Here is a 16,868-nt window from a genome sequence, read left to right as displayed (position 1 = left end):
GCCAGGATGTGACTAGGATGTGGCGAGCAGCGTGGCGAGTATGGATTAAAAAAATAAAAAACTGCTAGAAAAACCCCTCTCATTCCGATGCAAACAAATGGTGTTTTTTTAAAAACTGCGCCCTGTTGCCTGCTTATTTTTCTAAACAGAGTTTCCCTACCAGGACGCCTCCAGGTGTAGTTTTGCCACAGCTGGAGGCACACCGGTTAACAAATACCACTGTCCAGAAAAGTCAAGGATGTGCCCCAATAAATGACAATGGGGGGGCTCCAGCAGAAATTTGAGGGTCAGCCTTGCATTTCTACTGCAGTTTGTATCTTAAACCCTATAGTGAAATCGCTGATGTGTGAACATCGCCTTAGTGTCCCTGCAGGTGTGGTTAATGAGTGGCCTGTCAGGCGGCTGTCTCCTCCTATAGGGGGGCAGCAGTGTGACCTCACGCCCGTGGATGTGTCACACACTCACTGTGCGTCCTGTGGGCGGCTCCTCCCGCTTCCTGTGCTGTGTTATGTGCTCCGCTCGGCCCCCGTGTGGTTGTGTCTTGTTGTGTTGTTGTGTCTCATGTCGTCTCCTCCTCTGCTCGCCCCTGTAGTCGGGGGATCCCCGGGACTTCTCCTCCCCCGGGACCCGCCACCCCGAGCCTGGAGCCCCCGGGACAAATGCAGCTACCTGGGCCTGTCCCACGGAAACCTGCGGGTCCACTACAAAGGTCAGTACGGTACCGGGGGAACGGGTGTCTGACAGGAGGGGGGATTCGAGGGATCCCTTGCTGGTTATACGGGGGTTTATAGACAGAACATAATTTTTTGGGGGAGGGGGGCTGGATTGATATAGGGGGGGCTTGTGTTTACTAGGATCACGTCTGGCACCTAGGAGCAGTATAGTCAGCTGTACACAACAATGGAGGCCCGGGCCCTGTACACATACGTGTTGTTACACGAGCGTTTCTTAGGGAACCCTTTGGCTGGCGGATCATAAAGCAGGGAGGGGGATGGGTTGTTTTTGAAGCTGACAGCCTATAACTCCTGCAGTGACTCGCAGCTAACCCCCATCATCCTCACAGCTAACCCCCATCATCCTCACAGCTAACCCCCATCATCCTCACAGCTAACCCCCATCATCCTCACAGCTAACCCCCATCATCCTCACAGCTAACCCCCATCATCCTCACAGCTAACCCCCATCATCCTCACAGCTAACCCCCATCATCCTCACAGCTAACCCCCATCATCCTCACAGCTAACCCCCATCATCCTCACAGCTAACCCCCATCATCCCCACAGCTAACCCCCATCATCCCCACAGCTAACCCCCATCATCCCCACAGCTAACCCCCATCATCCCCACAGCTAACCCCCATCATCCCCACAGCTAACCCCCATCATCCCCACAGCTAACCCCCATCCTCCCCACAGCTAACCCCCATCCTCCCCACAGCTAACCCCCATCCTCCCCACAGCTAACCCCCATCCTCCCCACAGCTAACCCCCATCCTCCCCACAGCTAACCCCCATCCTCCCCACAGCTAACCCCCATCCTCCCCACAGCTAACCCCCATCCTCCCCACAGCTAACCCCCATCCTCCTCACAGCTAACCCCCATCATCCCCACAGCTAACCCCCATCATCCCCACAGCTAACCCCCATCATCCTCACAGCTAACCCCCATCATCCTCACACCATCATCATCCTCACAGCTATCCCCCATCATTCTTACACCATCATCATCCTCACAGCTAACCCCCATCATCCTCACACCATCATCATCCTCACAGCTAACCCCCATCATCCTCACAGCTAACCCCCATCATTCTTACACCATCATCATCCTCACAGCTCACCACCATCATCATCCTCACCACCATCATCATCCTCACCACCATCATCATCCTCAGCTAACCCCCATCATCCTCACAGCTAACCCCCATCATCCTCAGCTAACCCCCATCATCCTCACCACCATCATCATCCTCACAGCTAACCCCCATCATCCTCACCCCCATCCTCCTCCTCACCACTACCACCCCCATCCTCCTCCTCACCACTACCACCCCCATCATTGTCATATCCCTTCCTAGGCCCAGCTGAGGACGCTCTCCTGTTTACTGTCATATCTGTCATCTTGTTTTGTACATGATCCGATCCTTAAACAGATCAGTCCCCCAAACAATATTTGCTCTCAGCCCCCCATGACATGTCTGCTGGTGGGATGGTTATTGTGTAAGCCTATTCACAGGGGAAGGCAGGGAAGTTTTAGGGCCTCATTCACACACACACACACACACACAGGCTTTGTTGTAAAGACAATTTTTTGCACTAAACACCATTTTCATTGTGTGATCCCAGCGGGTAAAGAAAGGTTCTAGAGGCCGCACCACATCACAGCAGGACTAGTGTCTATTGACCCCTGTGCACATTACACAATCACGTGTGTTAGGGCAGATTTGCTGTGTCACTATCCAAAACTAAAGATAATCCACCAACCCCCCCTTCTGGGCTCGGCCCCCCCATATCATCTGTCATCATACATCTGACTCGCATATGTTTGTAGGCTTGGCCTTTAATTCCACTTAAGCAGATAGAGATGTTTTCTCAGTGTCTGAACGGACGCATAGGTGATAAAATCCCCATATGGAGCCGGTGTTTTCTTCTGTGTGTATGTGAACGTATAGGTGTGATGTCACTTGTATCATAAGGGGGGGGGGGGGGGGGGGAGACAGCTGCAGTGGTAGTGCTGTCTTTGCAGCAGAGCGCTATGGCCTTATAGCTCCTGGGTTTAGGGTCAGGGACAGATTTAGTAGCCGTGATGCCGAGAGCTCAGATATTGCTAGGCCGGTGAACCCACCACTTGTGAATCAAGACCCGGCCTGGGGTTATGGCAGGTCAATAGAGGCTTTTGGAGGTCACCTAATAGTAAGATTACACGGCCATTTGAATCCTATTGGAGCGGCCCATGATGGATGCTGGCACGGTCTGATGTAGGGCAGCCCTATAATAATAGCCTACCGCCGCAGTGACTAGCTTAGGGTTTACATGCTTTGGTGATTTGATGCCATCCAGCTTTTCGCTGTTCAATTTTTTTTCCGTGGTCGTAATGTGTAAATTGCCTATATCTGTGGTCTCCAAACTGAGGACATCCAGATGTTGCAAAACTACAACTCCCAGCATGCCCGGACAGCCAACGGCTGTCCGGGCATGCTGGGAGTTGTAGTTTTGTAAAATCTGGCGGTCTGGAGACCACTAACCTATATGCACTGTCTCAAAGACGACAAAAGTTTATTTTAATAGTAGTAATAATTAATAGTTAATATTATTTATTAACTATAATATTATTAAGTTTTATGGTTTCTAAATAGAAAAAAAAATGGCATCTTATTTGTGTAGACAGATCAAATTTAAGTTGGGGTCACACATAGAAAAACTATAATGGAAAGATCTGCACCTCTTGTGTCCTTTTAACCCACTTTTTGTTTTTAGTTAAAAATACTGCCCGATAATACAATGTCATGCCAAGTCAACCTTAGAAAGAAACAGTTTTCATCCTAAATTCATGTTAAAGGGATTCTCCTCTGGAAAACATTTTTTAAATCAACTGATGCCAGAAAGTTAAACAGATTTAGTAAATTACTTCTACTTAAAAATCTTAATCCTCCCAGTACTTATCAGCTGCTATATGCTCGACGGGAAGTTCTTTTCTTTTTTGGATTTCCTTTCTGTCTGACCACAGTGCTCTCTGCTGACACCTCTGTCCATGTCAGGAACTGTCCAGAGCGGGATAGGTTTGCTATGGGGATTTTCTCCTGCTTTGGACAATTCCTGATATGGACAGAGGTGTCAGCAGAGAGCACTGTGGTCAGGCCGGAAGGAAATTCAAAATGAAAAGAACTTCCTGTGGGACATATAGCAGCTGGTAAGTACCAGAAGGATTAAGATTTTTTATATAGAAGTCATTTACAGTTTTCCAGTTTTTCCTTTTAGGCTAGGTTCACACTCCAGAATTTCCACTTGAAAATTCTGGCGCTGCAGAATCCCCCTGGAAAGCTTGGCGCCGCGGAATCTCCCTGGAAAGCTTGGCGCCGCGGAATCCCCCTGGAAAGCTTGGCGCTGCGGAATCCCCCTGGAAAGCTTGGCGCCGCGGAATCCCCCTGGAAAGCTTGGCGCCGCGGAATCCCCCTGGAAAGCTTGGCGCCGCGGAATCCCCCTGGAAAGCTTGGCGCCGCGGAATCCCCCTGGAAAGCTTGGCGCCTCGGAATCCCCCTGGAAAGCTTGGCGCCGCGGAATCCCCCTGGAAAGCTTGGCGCCGCGGAATCCCCCTGGAAAGCTTGGCGCCGCGGAATCCCCCTGGAAAGCTTGGCGCCGCGGAATCCCCCTGGAAAGCTTGGCGCCGCGGAATCCCCCTGGAAAGCTTGGCGCCGCGGAATCCCCCTGGAAAGCTTGGCGCCGCGGAATCCCCCTGGAAAGCTTGGCGCCGCGGAATCCCCCTGGAAAGCTTGGCGCCGCGGAATCCCCCTGGAAAGCTTGGCGCCGCGGAATCCCCCTGGAAAGCTTGGCGCCGCGGAATCCCCCTGGAAAGCTTGGCGCCGCGGAGTCGCCCTGGAAAGCTTGGCGCCGCGGAGTCGCCCTGGAAAGCTTGGCGCCGCGGAGTCGCCCTGGAAAGCTTGGCGCCGCGGAATCCCATTGCTGGGAATGGCATGGAATACATCGCCATCTACCAGGAAGACAATGTACACGTGGTCCTAGCGCCGGCTTAGGGTGTGTTCACACTAAGGAATTCAAGAGGAAATCATAAGGAATCATTTCAGTCAGGAAATTGTTGTCTTGTTAATCCATCATGCAGAATTTGCGCAAAATTCGTTGGAAATTTCCACGTGGGAATGAAGGAGGAGGCTATTCAATTCTACTTTTATGAATTCCGCACAAAATGGATTTCGTCAGGAAAAAAAAAATTTCTATTGACCTCAATGGGCGTTTACTTGAGGATTCCTTCTGAAGAATGAACATGTTCTAGCTTCAGGCGGAACAGAATACAGCGTTGAAATTCCTCAGTGTGAACAGGACAACAGAGGCCATTAAAGTCAATTGAAAATGACTTGAATAAATTGGAGCAGAAAAAGTAAGCGGAATTACTCTAGTAAATTCCTCTTGGATTCCTCAGTGTGAACGCGCGCTTATTCCAGTCAGCCCCAACTGGAATTTTTTCAGTCTGGAGATCCGTAGTGTGAACCTAACCATATATGTTTGGCAACGTGAGGGAGGTCATAACTTTCGATGAAATCATAGCTACCCAGTTATGTACAGTTTATAACATTGACAGTAGTTTACTAGCCATCTGATAATGTAATCTGTGACAGCTGCCCTGTCCCCCCCACATCTGCTGTCTGGGGAAACAAAGAGAAGGATTGTAGGATTCTGTTCCACCAGAAGATAAATCTGTCAGAGGTGTCTGGATGCCACTTTATATGCCCCTGCCCTTGTGCTTTATACAGCAGCGTTCGACTGACAGCTCCCAGATTTAAGTAAACAGGTTTGTTTGGCTACCCCCCCCCCCCCCCCCCATGGGAGAAAGGGTATCAAAATAGAAGTATAAGGAAAGGGTTAAGGGCTTTTTACACAGCGTGATTATCAGTCGAACAGGTTAACTATCATTTCTGGGTTAAAAAAATAAAAAGGGATTGGGGACGAACGCGCACTACTACCTGTAAACAGGATGTGCTGCTTACAATGAACAGCCACACGAAAAATCCAGCGATCATGCGTGCGGCCGCCCTTTTCTCACTGGGCAGTGTAAAGGCTCCACTGAGGGCACGTTCACACTGTTGCTGTGCTAAAAGGAGCTCTGTCTGCGTTTGAATGACAAGAACTGAGAGCTTAAAGGAAATCTGTCATACAGGCTTGTAGTGCGGGTGATACTGATCAAAATGATACCCACAATGTCCTGAATGGTCCAGCCGTTGCGCCATTATTGCTGTTTTTCTTTCTGTGTAAATGAGGTCCTTGGGGTATCGGCAGAGCTAGGACTGGAGCTCTGGGCACCCCATGTGATCTTCTGCCGGGCAGGTGCTCCTCCATGAGGCTGAAACTGATACCTCTTCTGGGTGTACTCTGGTAGCGGTGCAAGCGGCATGCCGCAAGATCAGGGAGTGAGGCCGTGCATATTGATGAGCTGGGTGGAGCCCATGCTCCAAGGACCTAATTTACATAAAAAGAAAAACGGCGCAAAGACTGGGCCATTCAGGACATTGTAAGTATCACTTTGATCAGTATCATCCGCACTACAAGCCTGTATGACAGGTTAGTGCGGGTTATACTGATGACAGATTTGCTTTAACTCCTTTAACCCCTTCCCACAAATGGACGTGTATGAACGTCCATTTTTCCTGTCACTTAACGCAAATGGAGGTTTGTACGTGTCCAATACATTTTCTGTCACCATGTCCCTTGGCATGGTAAGAGAAACGTCATTGCAGCTGTTCTGAACAGCTGACCGATGTTACTATGCGGCTGGGGACCAATCAGAATGGTCCCCTGCTGCTGATCATTGTCATTGGCCAGTCAGTAAGTGACTGAACAATGACATGTGACCGTGTTTACCGAATCTGAGAAGCTCATTTCTCTGCCTGATCTTCTCAGATTCGATTCGGTAGTCTCCTGTGTCCTGCAGCCAAAAAAGTGGTTTCAAAAAGAGAATTAACCCCTGTGCCCGCATTGCTGTGCCCTGTGCGGCTGTCACTTGCTGTCAGTGAGATCGCTGTGTGCGATCTCACCTGTGTTCCCACAAGTGTCCCCCAAAACCTACATTATTTCCCCCTAAGGGTCTCTGTCTGCAGCCCGGATCTGTGTCAGGAGCACTGTGCCGGTCTCCTGCATCCTGCTGCTGCTGGCGTTCCTGTCAGTGTCAGCCCTATAGGGGCTATAACATTGCAAAAAAAAAAACAGGGAAAAAAAGGTATAAAGATCATTTAACCCCTTCCCTAATAAAGTTTGAAAACTAAATAAAAATAAACATATGTTGTATCGCCGCATGTGGAAATGTCAGAATTATAAAAATATATAGTTAATTAAACCAAACGGTCAATGGCGTACACGCAAAAAAAAAAAAATTCAAAAGTCCAAAATAGCGTATTTTTGGTCACTTTTTATATTATGAAAAAATGAAAAAAAAGCGATCAAAAAGTCTGATCATTACAAAAATATACTGTTGAAAACTTCAGATCACGGACCAAAAAATGAGCCCTCATACCGACCCATAAGTGAAAAAATAAAAAATAAGTTATAGGGGTCAGAAGATGACAATTTTAAACGTATAAATTTTCCTGCTTGTAGTTATGATTTTTTTTTTCCAGAAGTACGACAAAATATATATAAGGTAGGGTATCATTCTAATCATGTGGACCTACAGAATAAAGATATTGTTTCATTTTACCAAAAATTGTACTACGTAGAAACAGAAGCCCCCTGAAGTTACAAAATTGTGTTTTTTCTTCAATTTTGTTGCACAATGTTTTTTGTTTTTTTTCCGTTTCATCGTAGATTTGTGGATAAAATGACTGATGTGATTACAAAGTAGAATTGGTGGCGCAAAAAATAAGCCATCATATGGATTTTTAGGTGCAAAATTGAGAGTTATGATTTTTAAAAGGTAAGGAGAAAAAAAAGTGCAAAAATGGTCCCTGGTCCTTAAGGGGTTAAGACAAAAAATATTTCACGGTATCTGTAAAACAGGATCAACAGTGCTATAAATACCAACATGCTTCACAAAAGATTCCTGTTCCTTTTATGACAAATTCAACCAAAATCTCATATAATCTTAATAATTAGAAATAAGGTCACTTATGGGGGTATTACATTATTTGCAAGCTCAATTCCTTGGCTGGCATGCAGTCGGGCCAGAAAATAATTCAAGGTAAAATTACTATATGTCCTAAAATCCACAGGATGCTACTTCCCTTCTCAGTCCTACCATGTAGCCCAAAAGCCGCTAATGACCACATATGGGGTATTTCCTCACTTAGAAGAAATTGGGTTTCAAAGTTTGGTAGTTCCCCCCCCCCCCCCACCTTTTACCCCTTTAAAAATGCTAAATATGGGGTTACACCAACATTTTAGTGTAAAAAAAATCAAACTTTTCATATTTATGACCCTCTGTTGTAAACATCTGTGGGGTAAAAAGGCTCAGTGAAGCTCTCGTTACATTCCTTGAGGGGTTTAGTTTTCAAAATGATGTCACATATAGGCGGTTTCCACTGTTTTGGCACCATATGAAAAATTAGATTTTTTTTTTACACTAAAATGCTTGTGTAACCCCAAATTTTGCAATTTCAAAAGGGGAAAAAGGAAAAGCCTCCCCCCAAAATATCAAGCCTAATTTCTTCCGAGTATGGAAATACCCCATATGTGGATGTAAAGTGCTCTGAGGGCGCACTACAGGCCTCAGAAAGGAAGGAGCGACATGGTCTTTTGGAGAGAGGATTTGTCTGGAATAAAATTCGGGGGCCATGTCGTGTTTAACAAGCCCCCATGGTGCCAGAACAGCGGAAATGGTGTCACATGTGGGGGGGGGGGGGGGGGTTCCGCTGTTCTGACACCATGGGGGCTTGTTAAACACGACATGGCCCCCGACTTTTATTCCAGCCAAATCCTCTCTCCAACAGACCATTGTCGCTCCTTCCTTTCTGAGGCCTGTAGTGCGCCCTTTAGAGCACTTTACATCCACATATGGGGTATTTTTTTTCCGTTTACCCCTTTTTAAAATTGCTAAATTTGGGGTTACAACAGCATTTTAGTGTAAAAAAAAAAATCAACTTTTCCATATTTACAACCAACTGTTGCAAACATCTGTGGAGTATAAAACCTCACTGAAGCTCTTATGTTCCCTGAGGGGTTAAGTTTCCAAAATGGGGTCACATGTAGGGGTTTTTCGCTGTTCTGGCACCATGGGGGCTTTGTAAACGCACATGGCCCCCAACTTCCATTCTAAACAAATTCTCCAAAAGCCCAATGGTGCTCCTTCTCTTCTGAGCATTGTAGTTCACCCGCAGAGCACTTTACATCCACATGTGGGGTATTTCCATTTTGGGAGGATTTTCTCCTATTACCCCTTGTGAAAATGAAAAAATTTGGGGTAACACCAGCATTTTAGTGATAAAAATGTGACAATCTTAAATATGACACGCCCCCCAAAAACCATTTCAGCAAAATTTGCTTTCCAAAAGCCAAATGTGACTCCTCTTCTGAGCATTGTAGTACACCTGCAGTGCATTTGACGTCCACACATGGGTTATTTACATACTCAGAAGAGATGGGGTTACACATTTTGGGGAGCATTTTCTCCTATTACCCCTTGTAAAAATGTAAAATTTGGGAAAAAATGCATTTTAGTGGGGGAAAAAAAAATAATTTCATTCACACATCCGACTTTAACGAAAAATCTTCAAACACCTGTGGGGTGTTAAGGCTCACTGGACCCCTTGTTACGTGCCTTGAGGGGTGTAGTTTCCAAAATAGTATGCCATGTGTTTTTATTTTTTTTGCTGTTATGGCACCTTAGGGGCTTCCTTAATGCAACATGTCCCCCAAAAACCATTTCAGCAAAATTCACTTTCCAAAATCCCACTGATGCTCCTTCCCTTCTGAGCCCTCTACTGCGCCTGCCGAACACTTTACATTCACATATGAGGTATTTCCTTATTCGAGAGAAATGGGGTTACAAATTTTGGGGGGCTTTTTTTTTTTTCCTATTACCCCTTGTAAAAATTCAAAAACTGGGTCTTTAATTTTCTCTTTCACTTTGCTGCTATTCCTGTGAAATACCTAAAGGGTTAACAAACTTTCTGAATATCATTTTGAATACTTTGAGGGGTGCAGTCTCTATAATGAGGTAATTTATGGGGTATTTCTAATATGAAGGCCCTTTTAAAGCCGCTTCAAACCTGAACTGGTCCCTGAAAAATTCCACTTTTGAAAATTTTGTGAAAAATTAGAAAATTGCTGCTGATCTTTGAAGCCCTCTGATGTCTTCCAAAAGTAAAAACATGTCAACTTTATGATGCCAACATATTGTATTTGTGAATCAATATATAATTTATTTTGAATGTCTATATTCCTTACAAGCAGAGAGCTTCATAGTTAGAAAAATGCAAAATTTTAAACTTTTTCATGAAATTTTGGAATTTTTCACCAAGAAATGATGCAAGTATCGACGAAAATTTACCACTATGTTAAAGTAGAATAAGTCACGAAAAAAATATCTCTGAATCAAATTCATAAGTAAAAGCATCCCAGAGTTATTAATGCTTAAAGTGACAGTGGTCAGATGTGCAAAAAATGCTCTGGTCCTTAAGGGGTTAAAATACCAGACACACCATGAACCCCATTCAAGTCCATGGGATCTGTTGAAACTCTGAGGTGTCACTAGTGCTTAACCCCTTAAGGACTCATGACGTACTGCTACATCATGAGTCCGCTCCCGATCTATAACGCGGTGCCACGGCGTGGCCCCACATCATAGCGCAACAGCCGGGACCTGTGGCTAATAGCGCGTGGCACTGATCGCAGTGCGGCACGCTATTAACCCTTCAGACGCGGCGATCAAAGTTGATCGCCGCGTCTGAAAGCGAAAGTAAACCGTTCCCGGCAGCTCAGTAGGGCTGATCAGGACATCGCGATGTTCCGATCAGCTGGGGCGCAGGCGGAGGTCTCCTTACCTCTCTCCGCGGCATCCGATCGTCAATTGGTTGCTCCAAGCCTGAGCTACAGGCTTTGGCTTTGCAGGGATCAACATAGGAGATCAGTTTTCGAAGTGTTATAGGTCCCTAAAGTGAAAAAAAGGTAGCAAAGGTCATTTAACCCCTTCCCTATTAAAAGTTTGAATCACCCCCCTTTTCCCATAAAAAAACAAAAACTGTAAATAAAAATAAACATATGTGGTATCGCCACGTGCGAAAATGTCCGAACTATAAAAAGATATCATTAATTAAATCGCACGGTCAATGGCATGCGCAAAAAAATTCCAAAGTCCAAAATAGTGTATTTTCTGTCACTTTTTATATCATGAAAAAATGAATAAAAAGCGATCAAAAAGTCCGATCAATACAAAAATGGTACCGATAAAAACTTAAAATAAAATAAAACTTTAAATAAAATAAAAAGTTGTAGGGGTCAGAAGATGAGAATTTTTAACATGTAAATTTTCCTGCATGTAGTTATGATTTTTTTTCCGAAGTACTACAATATCCAACCTATAAGTAGGGAATCATTTTAACCGTATGGGCCTACAGAATAAAGATAAGGTGTTATTTTTTGCGTGGATTTTTTTGGTAAAATGACTGTCACTGCAAAGTAGAATTGGTGGCGCAAAAAATAAGCCATAGTATGGATTTTTAGGTGCAAAATTGAAAGCGTTATGATTTTTGGAAGGTGATGAGGAAAAAATGAAAATGGAAAAACGCTGAGTCCTTAAGGGGTTAAACCTCTTCAGGGTCTATTTGGTGGAATAAACAAAACAAAGTAGACTCTAAACGAGTTATAGCACAATGGCAGTGTGAACTCAGCCTTGGGATACGTTCACACGGGCGGATTACCTGCGGAATTTCCGCTGCGGAAAGATTTTGCTACCATTGACTTCAGAAGGAAAATCTGCAAATCTGCCTCTTGCGGATTTTCTGCTGATCCATTGAAGTTAATGGTGGAAAAATACGCTGCGAAAATTCTGCAAGCAATCCGCCCTTGTGAACCTTCCCTAAAAAAAGCGTTGCTCATCTGATTCTGCACTCGTAATTGGCAGCGGCCTGCCCATATAAAAGGATTGTTTCAGGGAGCGCTGCACTAGTGATTGCTGTATCATTCTTGTGGCCAACTAGTGGGGTGTGTGTGTGTGTGTGTGTGTGTGTGTGTGTGTGTGTGTTTGTGTGTGTGTGTGTGTTTAAGCTTACCAAAAAGATGGATCAGTCGATGAATTTGCGTTTACTCTTAATCATCTGCTGATCACTGTCTCTGACACAGGCCGCGTGCTTACAGTGTGTTTGTTTAAATTTGCTGTATTTTGAGCATTGCTTTTAATAAAAATACAAAGCAATGGCGCAGTGTCTTACACATCACACTTATTTTTAACTGCACTAAAAATGATAACCTATACAATATCTCACATAAGTTAGTAAATATTTTCCTGTATCTTTTCATGTGACAACACTGAAGAAGTGACCCTCTTCTACACTGTAAAGTAGTTAGTGCACAGCCTGTATAACAGTGTTTAACCCGATAACGACCATGGACGAGTATAGATGTCCAGGTTGGCGGGCTTTCCGGCACCTGGACATCTATACTCGTCCATTATTCTCGTGGGTGCTGCCCAGTGCACCCACAAGATCGCGGCAGGGACTTGGCTGTAAACTTCGGTCCCGGCAGTTTTAACCCTTACAGCCGTGCGGTCGGAAGTGACCGCGGGCTGTAAGTGTTATGACAGAGGGAGGGGGCTCCCTCTGTCTCCTCTGCAGCATCGCGATCGCAGGGTGCTGTGTGTGGCCGGGGCCTGCCGCACTGCCGGGAGTGAAGTTCACTTCACTCCCGTCAGTTTAACCCTTACAGCCGCGGTCCGAAGTGACCGCGCGCTGTAAGGAGTTCTGACAGAGGGAGGGGGCTCCCTCTGTCTCTCCTGCAGCACCCCGGAGCATCGCGGGGTGCTGCTGCATACCTGGGCAGCTGGGGGTCCTACAAAGACCCCCAGGTCTGCCCTGGGTATCGCCTGAAAGGATGTGCCAGAGGCACGTCCTAATTTGCTGCCTGCTAGTGAAAACTGGCAGGCAGCATATAACTGCAATGCTTTGGAATACTAAGTATTCCAAAGCATTAAAAAGTGTAAAAATAAATAAAAATGTAATAAAAGTGTAAAATAAATAAATAAATAAAAATAAATAAATAAATAAAATAAAAAATATATAAAAAATACATTTATTAAATTAATCTAATAAAAAAAAAATGCATAATGTGTAGGATCGCATTGACGGACATGGCGGAGCATGTAATATGTATGTAACATGTAATATCCTGCGGATGTCCACCATGTGATCCTACACATTATGCAGCAGTCACGGTAATGAGCTCGCTGCTGCGGCTGGGTAGCTTTGTGTGTCCCCTCATAGCGGCGGATTTCCCGCTGGCAGTCATGAGCGGACACACTGAGCTACCCAGCCGCAGCAGTGATGGATATATTCGCCATGAGCGGGTGCTTATTCCCACAATATGGCGGATATATCCATCAGGAGCTGGCTGATATATCCATCAGGAGCCTTGACTGTCACAGACAGACGCGTTATACTGCTAGCCGACCAAGGACCAATCAGAGAGGTCCCTGGTCCAGCCAATAACTTGTAGGGGTGCGGTATATAAATGGGGTCACTTGTGGGGGTGGGGGTGGGGGTACTGTTCTGCCCTGAAAGCCAAATGGCGCTCCTCTCCTTTTGAGTCCTACCACGTGGCCAAGGAACCATATATGGCCTAAGCGGGGGTATTTCCGAACATGGGACAAGCAGCTAAATAAAATATAGGGTGCATTTCTTTCAATATCAGAAGTGATGTACAAAAAATATGCCCCCCAAATGATGCATTTGTGAAAAATTGCAAATTTCGAATTTTTAACACTGACTTTGTAATAATTCCTGCCAAAAAACTATGGTGTTAAAATAGTCACTGTACACCCTAGCAAATACCTTGAGGGGTCTAGTTTTTAAAATGGGGTCATTTGGGGGGGTGTTCCTACGTTCTACTACCTTTTTAATTTCTGCAAACCTTGCATAGCACACAAAAAAAATGTACTTTTCAAATTTTCAAAATTTCAAGTTAAATTGTTAGGCTTCTAACTAATTTAAAATGTTAATTAAAAACAAAAAAAATATGTCAAAATAAAGTAGACATCTGAAAGTATAAGTTTCATAAACTATTTGGTCAGTAAGTATAAATATATGCAACCTATTAGTGTTAAAATAGCAAAAAATCGTAATTTTTTGTAAAAATTTCATGATTTTTTTGCATTGTAAAAAAAAAAAAAAAAAACTACAAATGATATCGGCTTACTTTTACTATGTACATGAAGGACAACTTGTGACAAAAAAACAATGGCAGAATTATCGTGATTGGCAAAACGTTCCCAGAGTTATTCTCTAATAAAGACAGACCTCCCCGATTTGAAAAAACAGGCCTGGTCTTTCAGGGGCGTACAGGTTTACTTATATTGGTCCTTAAGGGGTTAATGTTATGTCCCCTCAAGATAACACAACACACAGCCATATATGTCTATACCGTGACAACAAATGTGAGTACACCCCTAAATAGACTCAATTAGCCATTTTCTTCCGTGGTGTCATGTGACTTGTTAGTGTTGCTAGGTCTTAGGTGTGAATAGGGAGCAGGTGTCTCAAATTTAGTGTTATTGCTCTCATATTATCTATTACTGGTCAGTAGATGTTTAATATGGCACCTCCATCTAAAAAAAAAAAATGTTGCTCTACATGAAGATGGCCTACACTATAAGAAATTTACCCATACCCTGAAACTGAGCTGCAGCACGGTTATAGTGGTATACATTAGTTTCACAAGTCAGGTGCCACTCGGATCAGGACTTGCTATGGTCGACCAAAGAAGTTGAGTTCAGATGCTCAGCATCATATCCAGAGGTTTCCTTTGAGAAATAGACATACGGTATGAGTGCTGCCAGCTTTGCTGCAGAGGTTGAGGGTGTGAGTGGTCAGACTGTCAGTGCTCAGACCATACACTGCATCAAATTGGTCCACATGGCTATCATCCTAGAAGGAAGCTTCTTTTAAAGATGAATCACAGGAAAGCTCACAAACAGTTTGCTGAAGACCAGCAGACTAAGTCAAGGATTACTGGAACCATGTCCTGTTGTCCAATGAGACAAAGATTAAACTTTTGTTCAGATTGTGTCAAGTGTGTGTGGCGGCAACAGGTGAGGAATACAAAGACAAGTGTGTCTTGTTTACAGTCAAGCGTGGTGGTTGAAGTGTCATTGTCTGGGACTGCATTAGTGCTGCTGGCACTAGGGAGCTATAGTTTGAGGGAACCATAAAGGCCAAAATGTACAGTGACATACTGAACCAAAGCATGATCCCCTCCCATAAAGAGTACCTGTCGCCAAACTAAACTTTTATTATATTGTTCCTTATGTAATTACCGTATTTATCGGGGTATACCACGCACCGGCCTATAACACGCACCCTCATTTTACCAAGGATATTTGGGTAAAAAAAGTTTTTTACCCAAATATCCATGAAAAAATGAGGGTGCATGTGTGCGCGTGTATACCCCGATACACCCCCAGGAAAGGCAGGGGGAGAGAGGCCGTCGCTGCCCGCTTCTCTCCCCCTGCCTTTCCTGGGGTCTAGAGCGCTGCTGTTGGCCCTTTTCACCCCCTGGTTATCGGCGCCGCTGCCCGTTCTGTCCCGCTGACTATCGGTGCCGGCGCCGATAGCCAGGGGGAGAGAAGCGGCGCCGACAGCCAGGGGGAGAGAAGGGGCAGCGGCACCCATTGCCGGCGCCGCTGCCCCGTTGCCTCCCCCCATCCCCGGTGGCATAATTACCTGAGTCGGGTCCGCGCTGCTCCAGGCCTGAGTCGGGTCCGCGCTGCTCGGGTCCGCGCTGCTCCGCTGCTCCAGGCCTCAGTCGTTGCTATGCGCTGAACGGCGCGGCGCATGACGTCAGAGCGCCGTGCATAGCAACGACGCTGGGGACCGGCGTCGTTTCTATGCACGGCGCGGCGCTCTGACGTCATGCGCCGCGCCGTTCAGCGCATAGCAACGACGGAGGCCTGGAGCAGCGGAGCAGCGCGGACCCGACTCAGATAATTATGCCACCGGGGATGGGGGGAGGCAACGGGGCAGCGGCGCCGGCAATGGGTGCCGCTGCCCCTTCTCTCCTCCTGGCTGTCGGCGCCGCTTCTCTCCCCCTGGCTATCGGCGCCGGCACCGATAGTCAGGGGGACAGAACGGGCAGCGGCGCCGATAACCAGGGGGTGAAAAGGGCCGACAGCAGCGCTCTAGACCCCAGGAAAGGCAGGGGGAGAGAAGCGGGCAGCGACGGCCTCTCTCCCCCTGCCTTTCCTGGGGGGGTATCGGCGTATAACACGCACACAGACTTTAGGCTAAAAAAATTTGCCTAAAAAGTGCGTGTTATACGCCGATAAATACGGTATAATACACTATGCTATTTACTTTCTGTTAAAATTCTCAACCTTTTTATATTTTTTAAATGTGATTGAAAAAATGGCCACTAGGTGGCTCTGTTCTGTTCCCTGCGCAAGTCAAACAGTTTTTAGTCTCCTCCCGTCCTGGCAGGGGACCAAACTCAGGAAGTGCGTACAGGACATAGCGAGGTACAGTTCTCATAGACTTCAGTGAAGTTGCGTCTGCTGGGGAACGCCCACTTTCTCCTGCTGGGAGCTCACACAATGTGAGCAAGAGGAAAGATATGATACAGAGCTTTTTAAAGCTCTGAATTTTTAAAGGGCAGGAGGAGTGTTGGGAGTAGTCAGGGAATATAATCTAAATTAGTTTAAAAAATATGGTTTGATGACCGGTACACTTTGAGACTGGGCCGTAGGGCAGTATTCCAACATAACCCCAAATACACCTCCAAGATGACCACTGCCTTTCTAAAGAAGCTGAGGGTAAAGGTGATGGACTTTGGACACTGTTATACAGGCTGTCATTTTAAAAGCAGGTAAAAAGTTTTTATCGGTCGGTTTTTATCGGTTAAATAGGCACTGTCATTTTAAAAGCATGTCAAAAGTTTTTATCGGTCGGTCTGGCTCCAGAAAGGTAAACAGATTTGTAAATTGCTTTAAAAAAAATCTTAATCTTT

At 45.6% G+C, this 16,868-nt stretch overlaps 1 protein-coding gene across 2 annotated transcripts in view; it reads left to right on the top strand.

Moving 5' to 3' along the window:
• Positions 1-412: 412 nt before the first annotated feature.
• Positions 413-16,868, top strand: part of RANBP9 (RAN binding protein 9) — an 87,926-nt gene continuing 71,470 nt past the window's right edge. The window contains exon 1 of one of the 2 annotated variants that reach the window (XM_056521193.1): positions 413-709. In XM_056521193.1, coding sequence (XP_056377168.1) covers positions 562-709 — 148 coding nt within the window. In that variant the 5' untranslated portion in view covers positions 413-561. The remainder of the gene's footprint in view (positions 710-16,868) is intronic. The other variant, XM_056521192.1, reaches the window with a different exon arrangement.

Source organism: Hyla sarda, chromosome 5 (assembly GCF_029499605.1).
Source record: "Hyla sarda isolate aHylSar1 chromosome 5, aHylSar1.hap1, whole genome shotgun sequence".
Taxonomy (NCBI): domain Eukaryota; kingdom Metazoa; phylum Chordata; class Amphibia; order Anura; family Hylidae; genus Hyla; species Hyla sarda.
The sequence above is the reverse complement of the archived record's forward strand: the minus strand, read 5'-3'. Positions and strand labels throughout refer to the sequence as shown.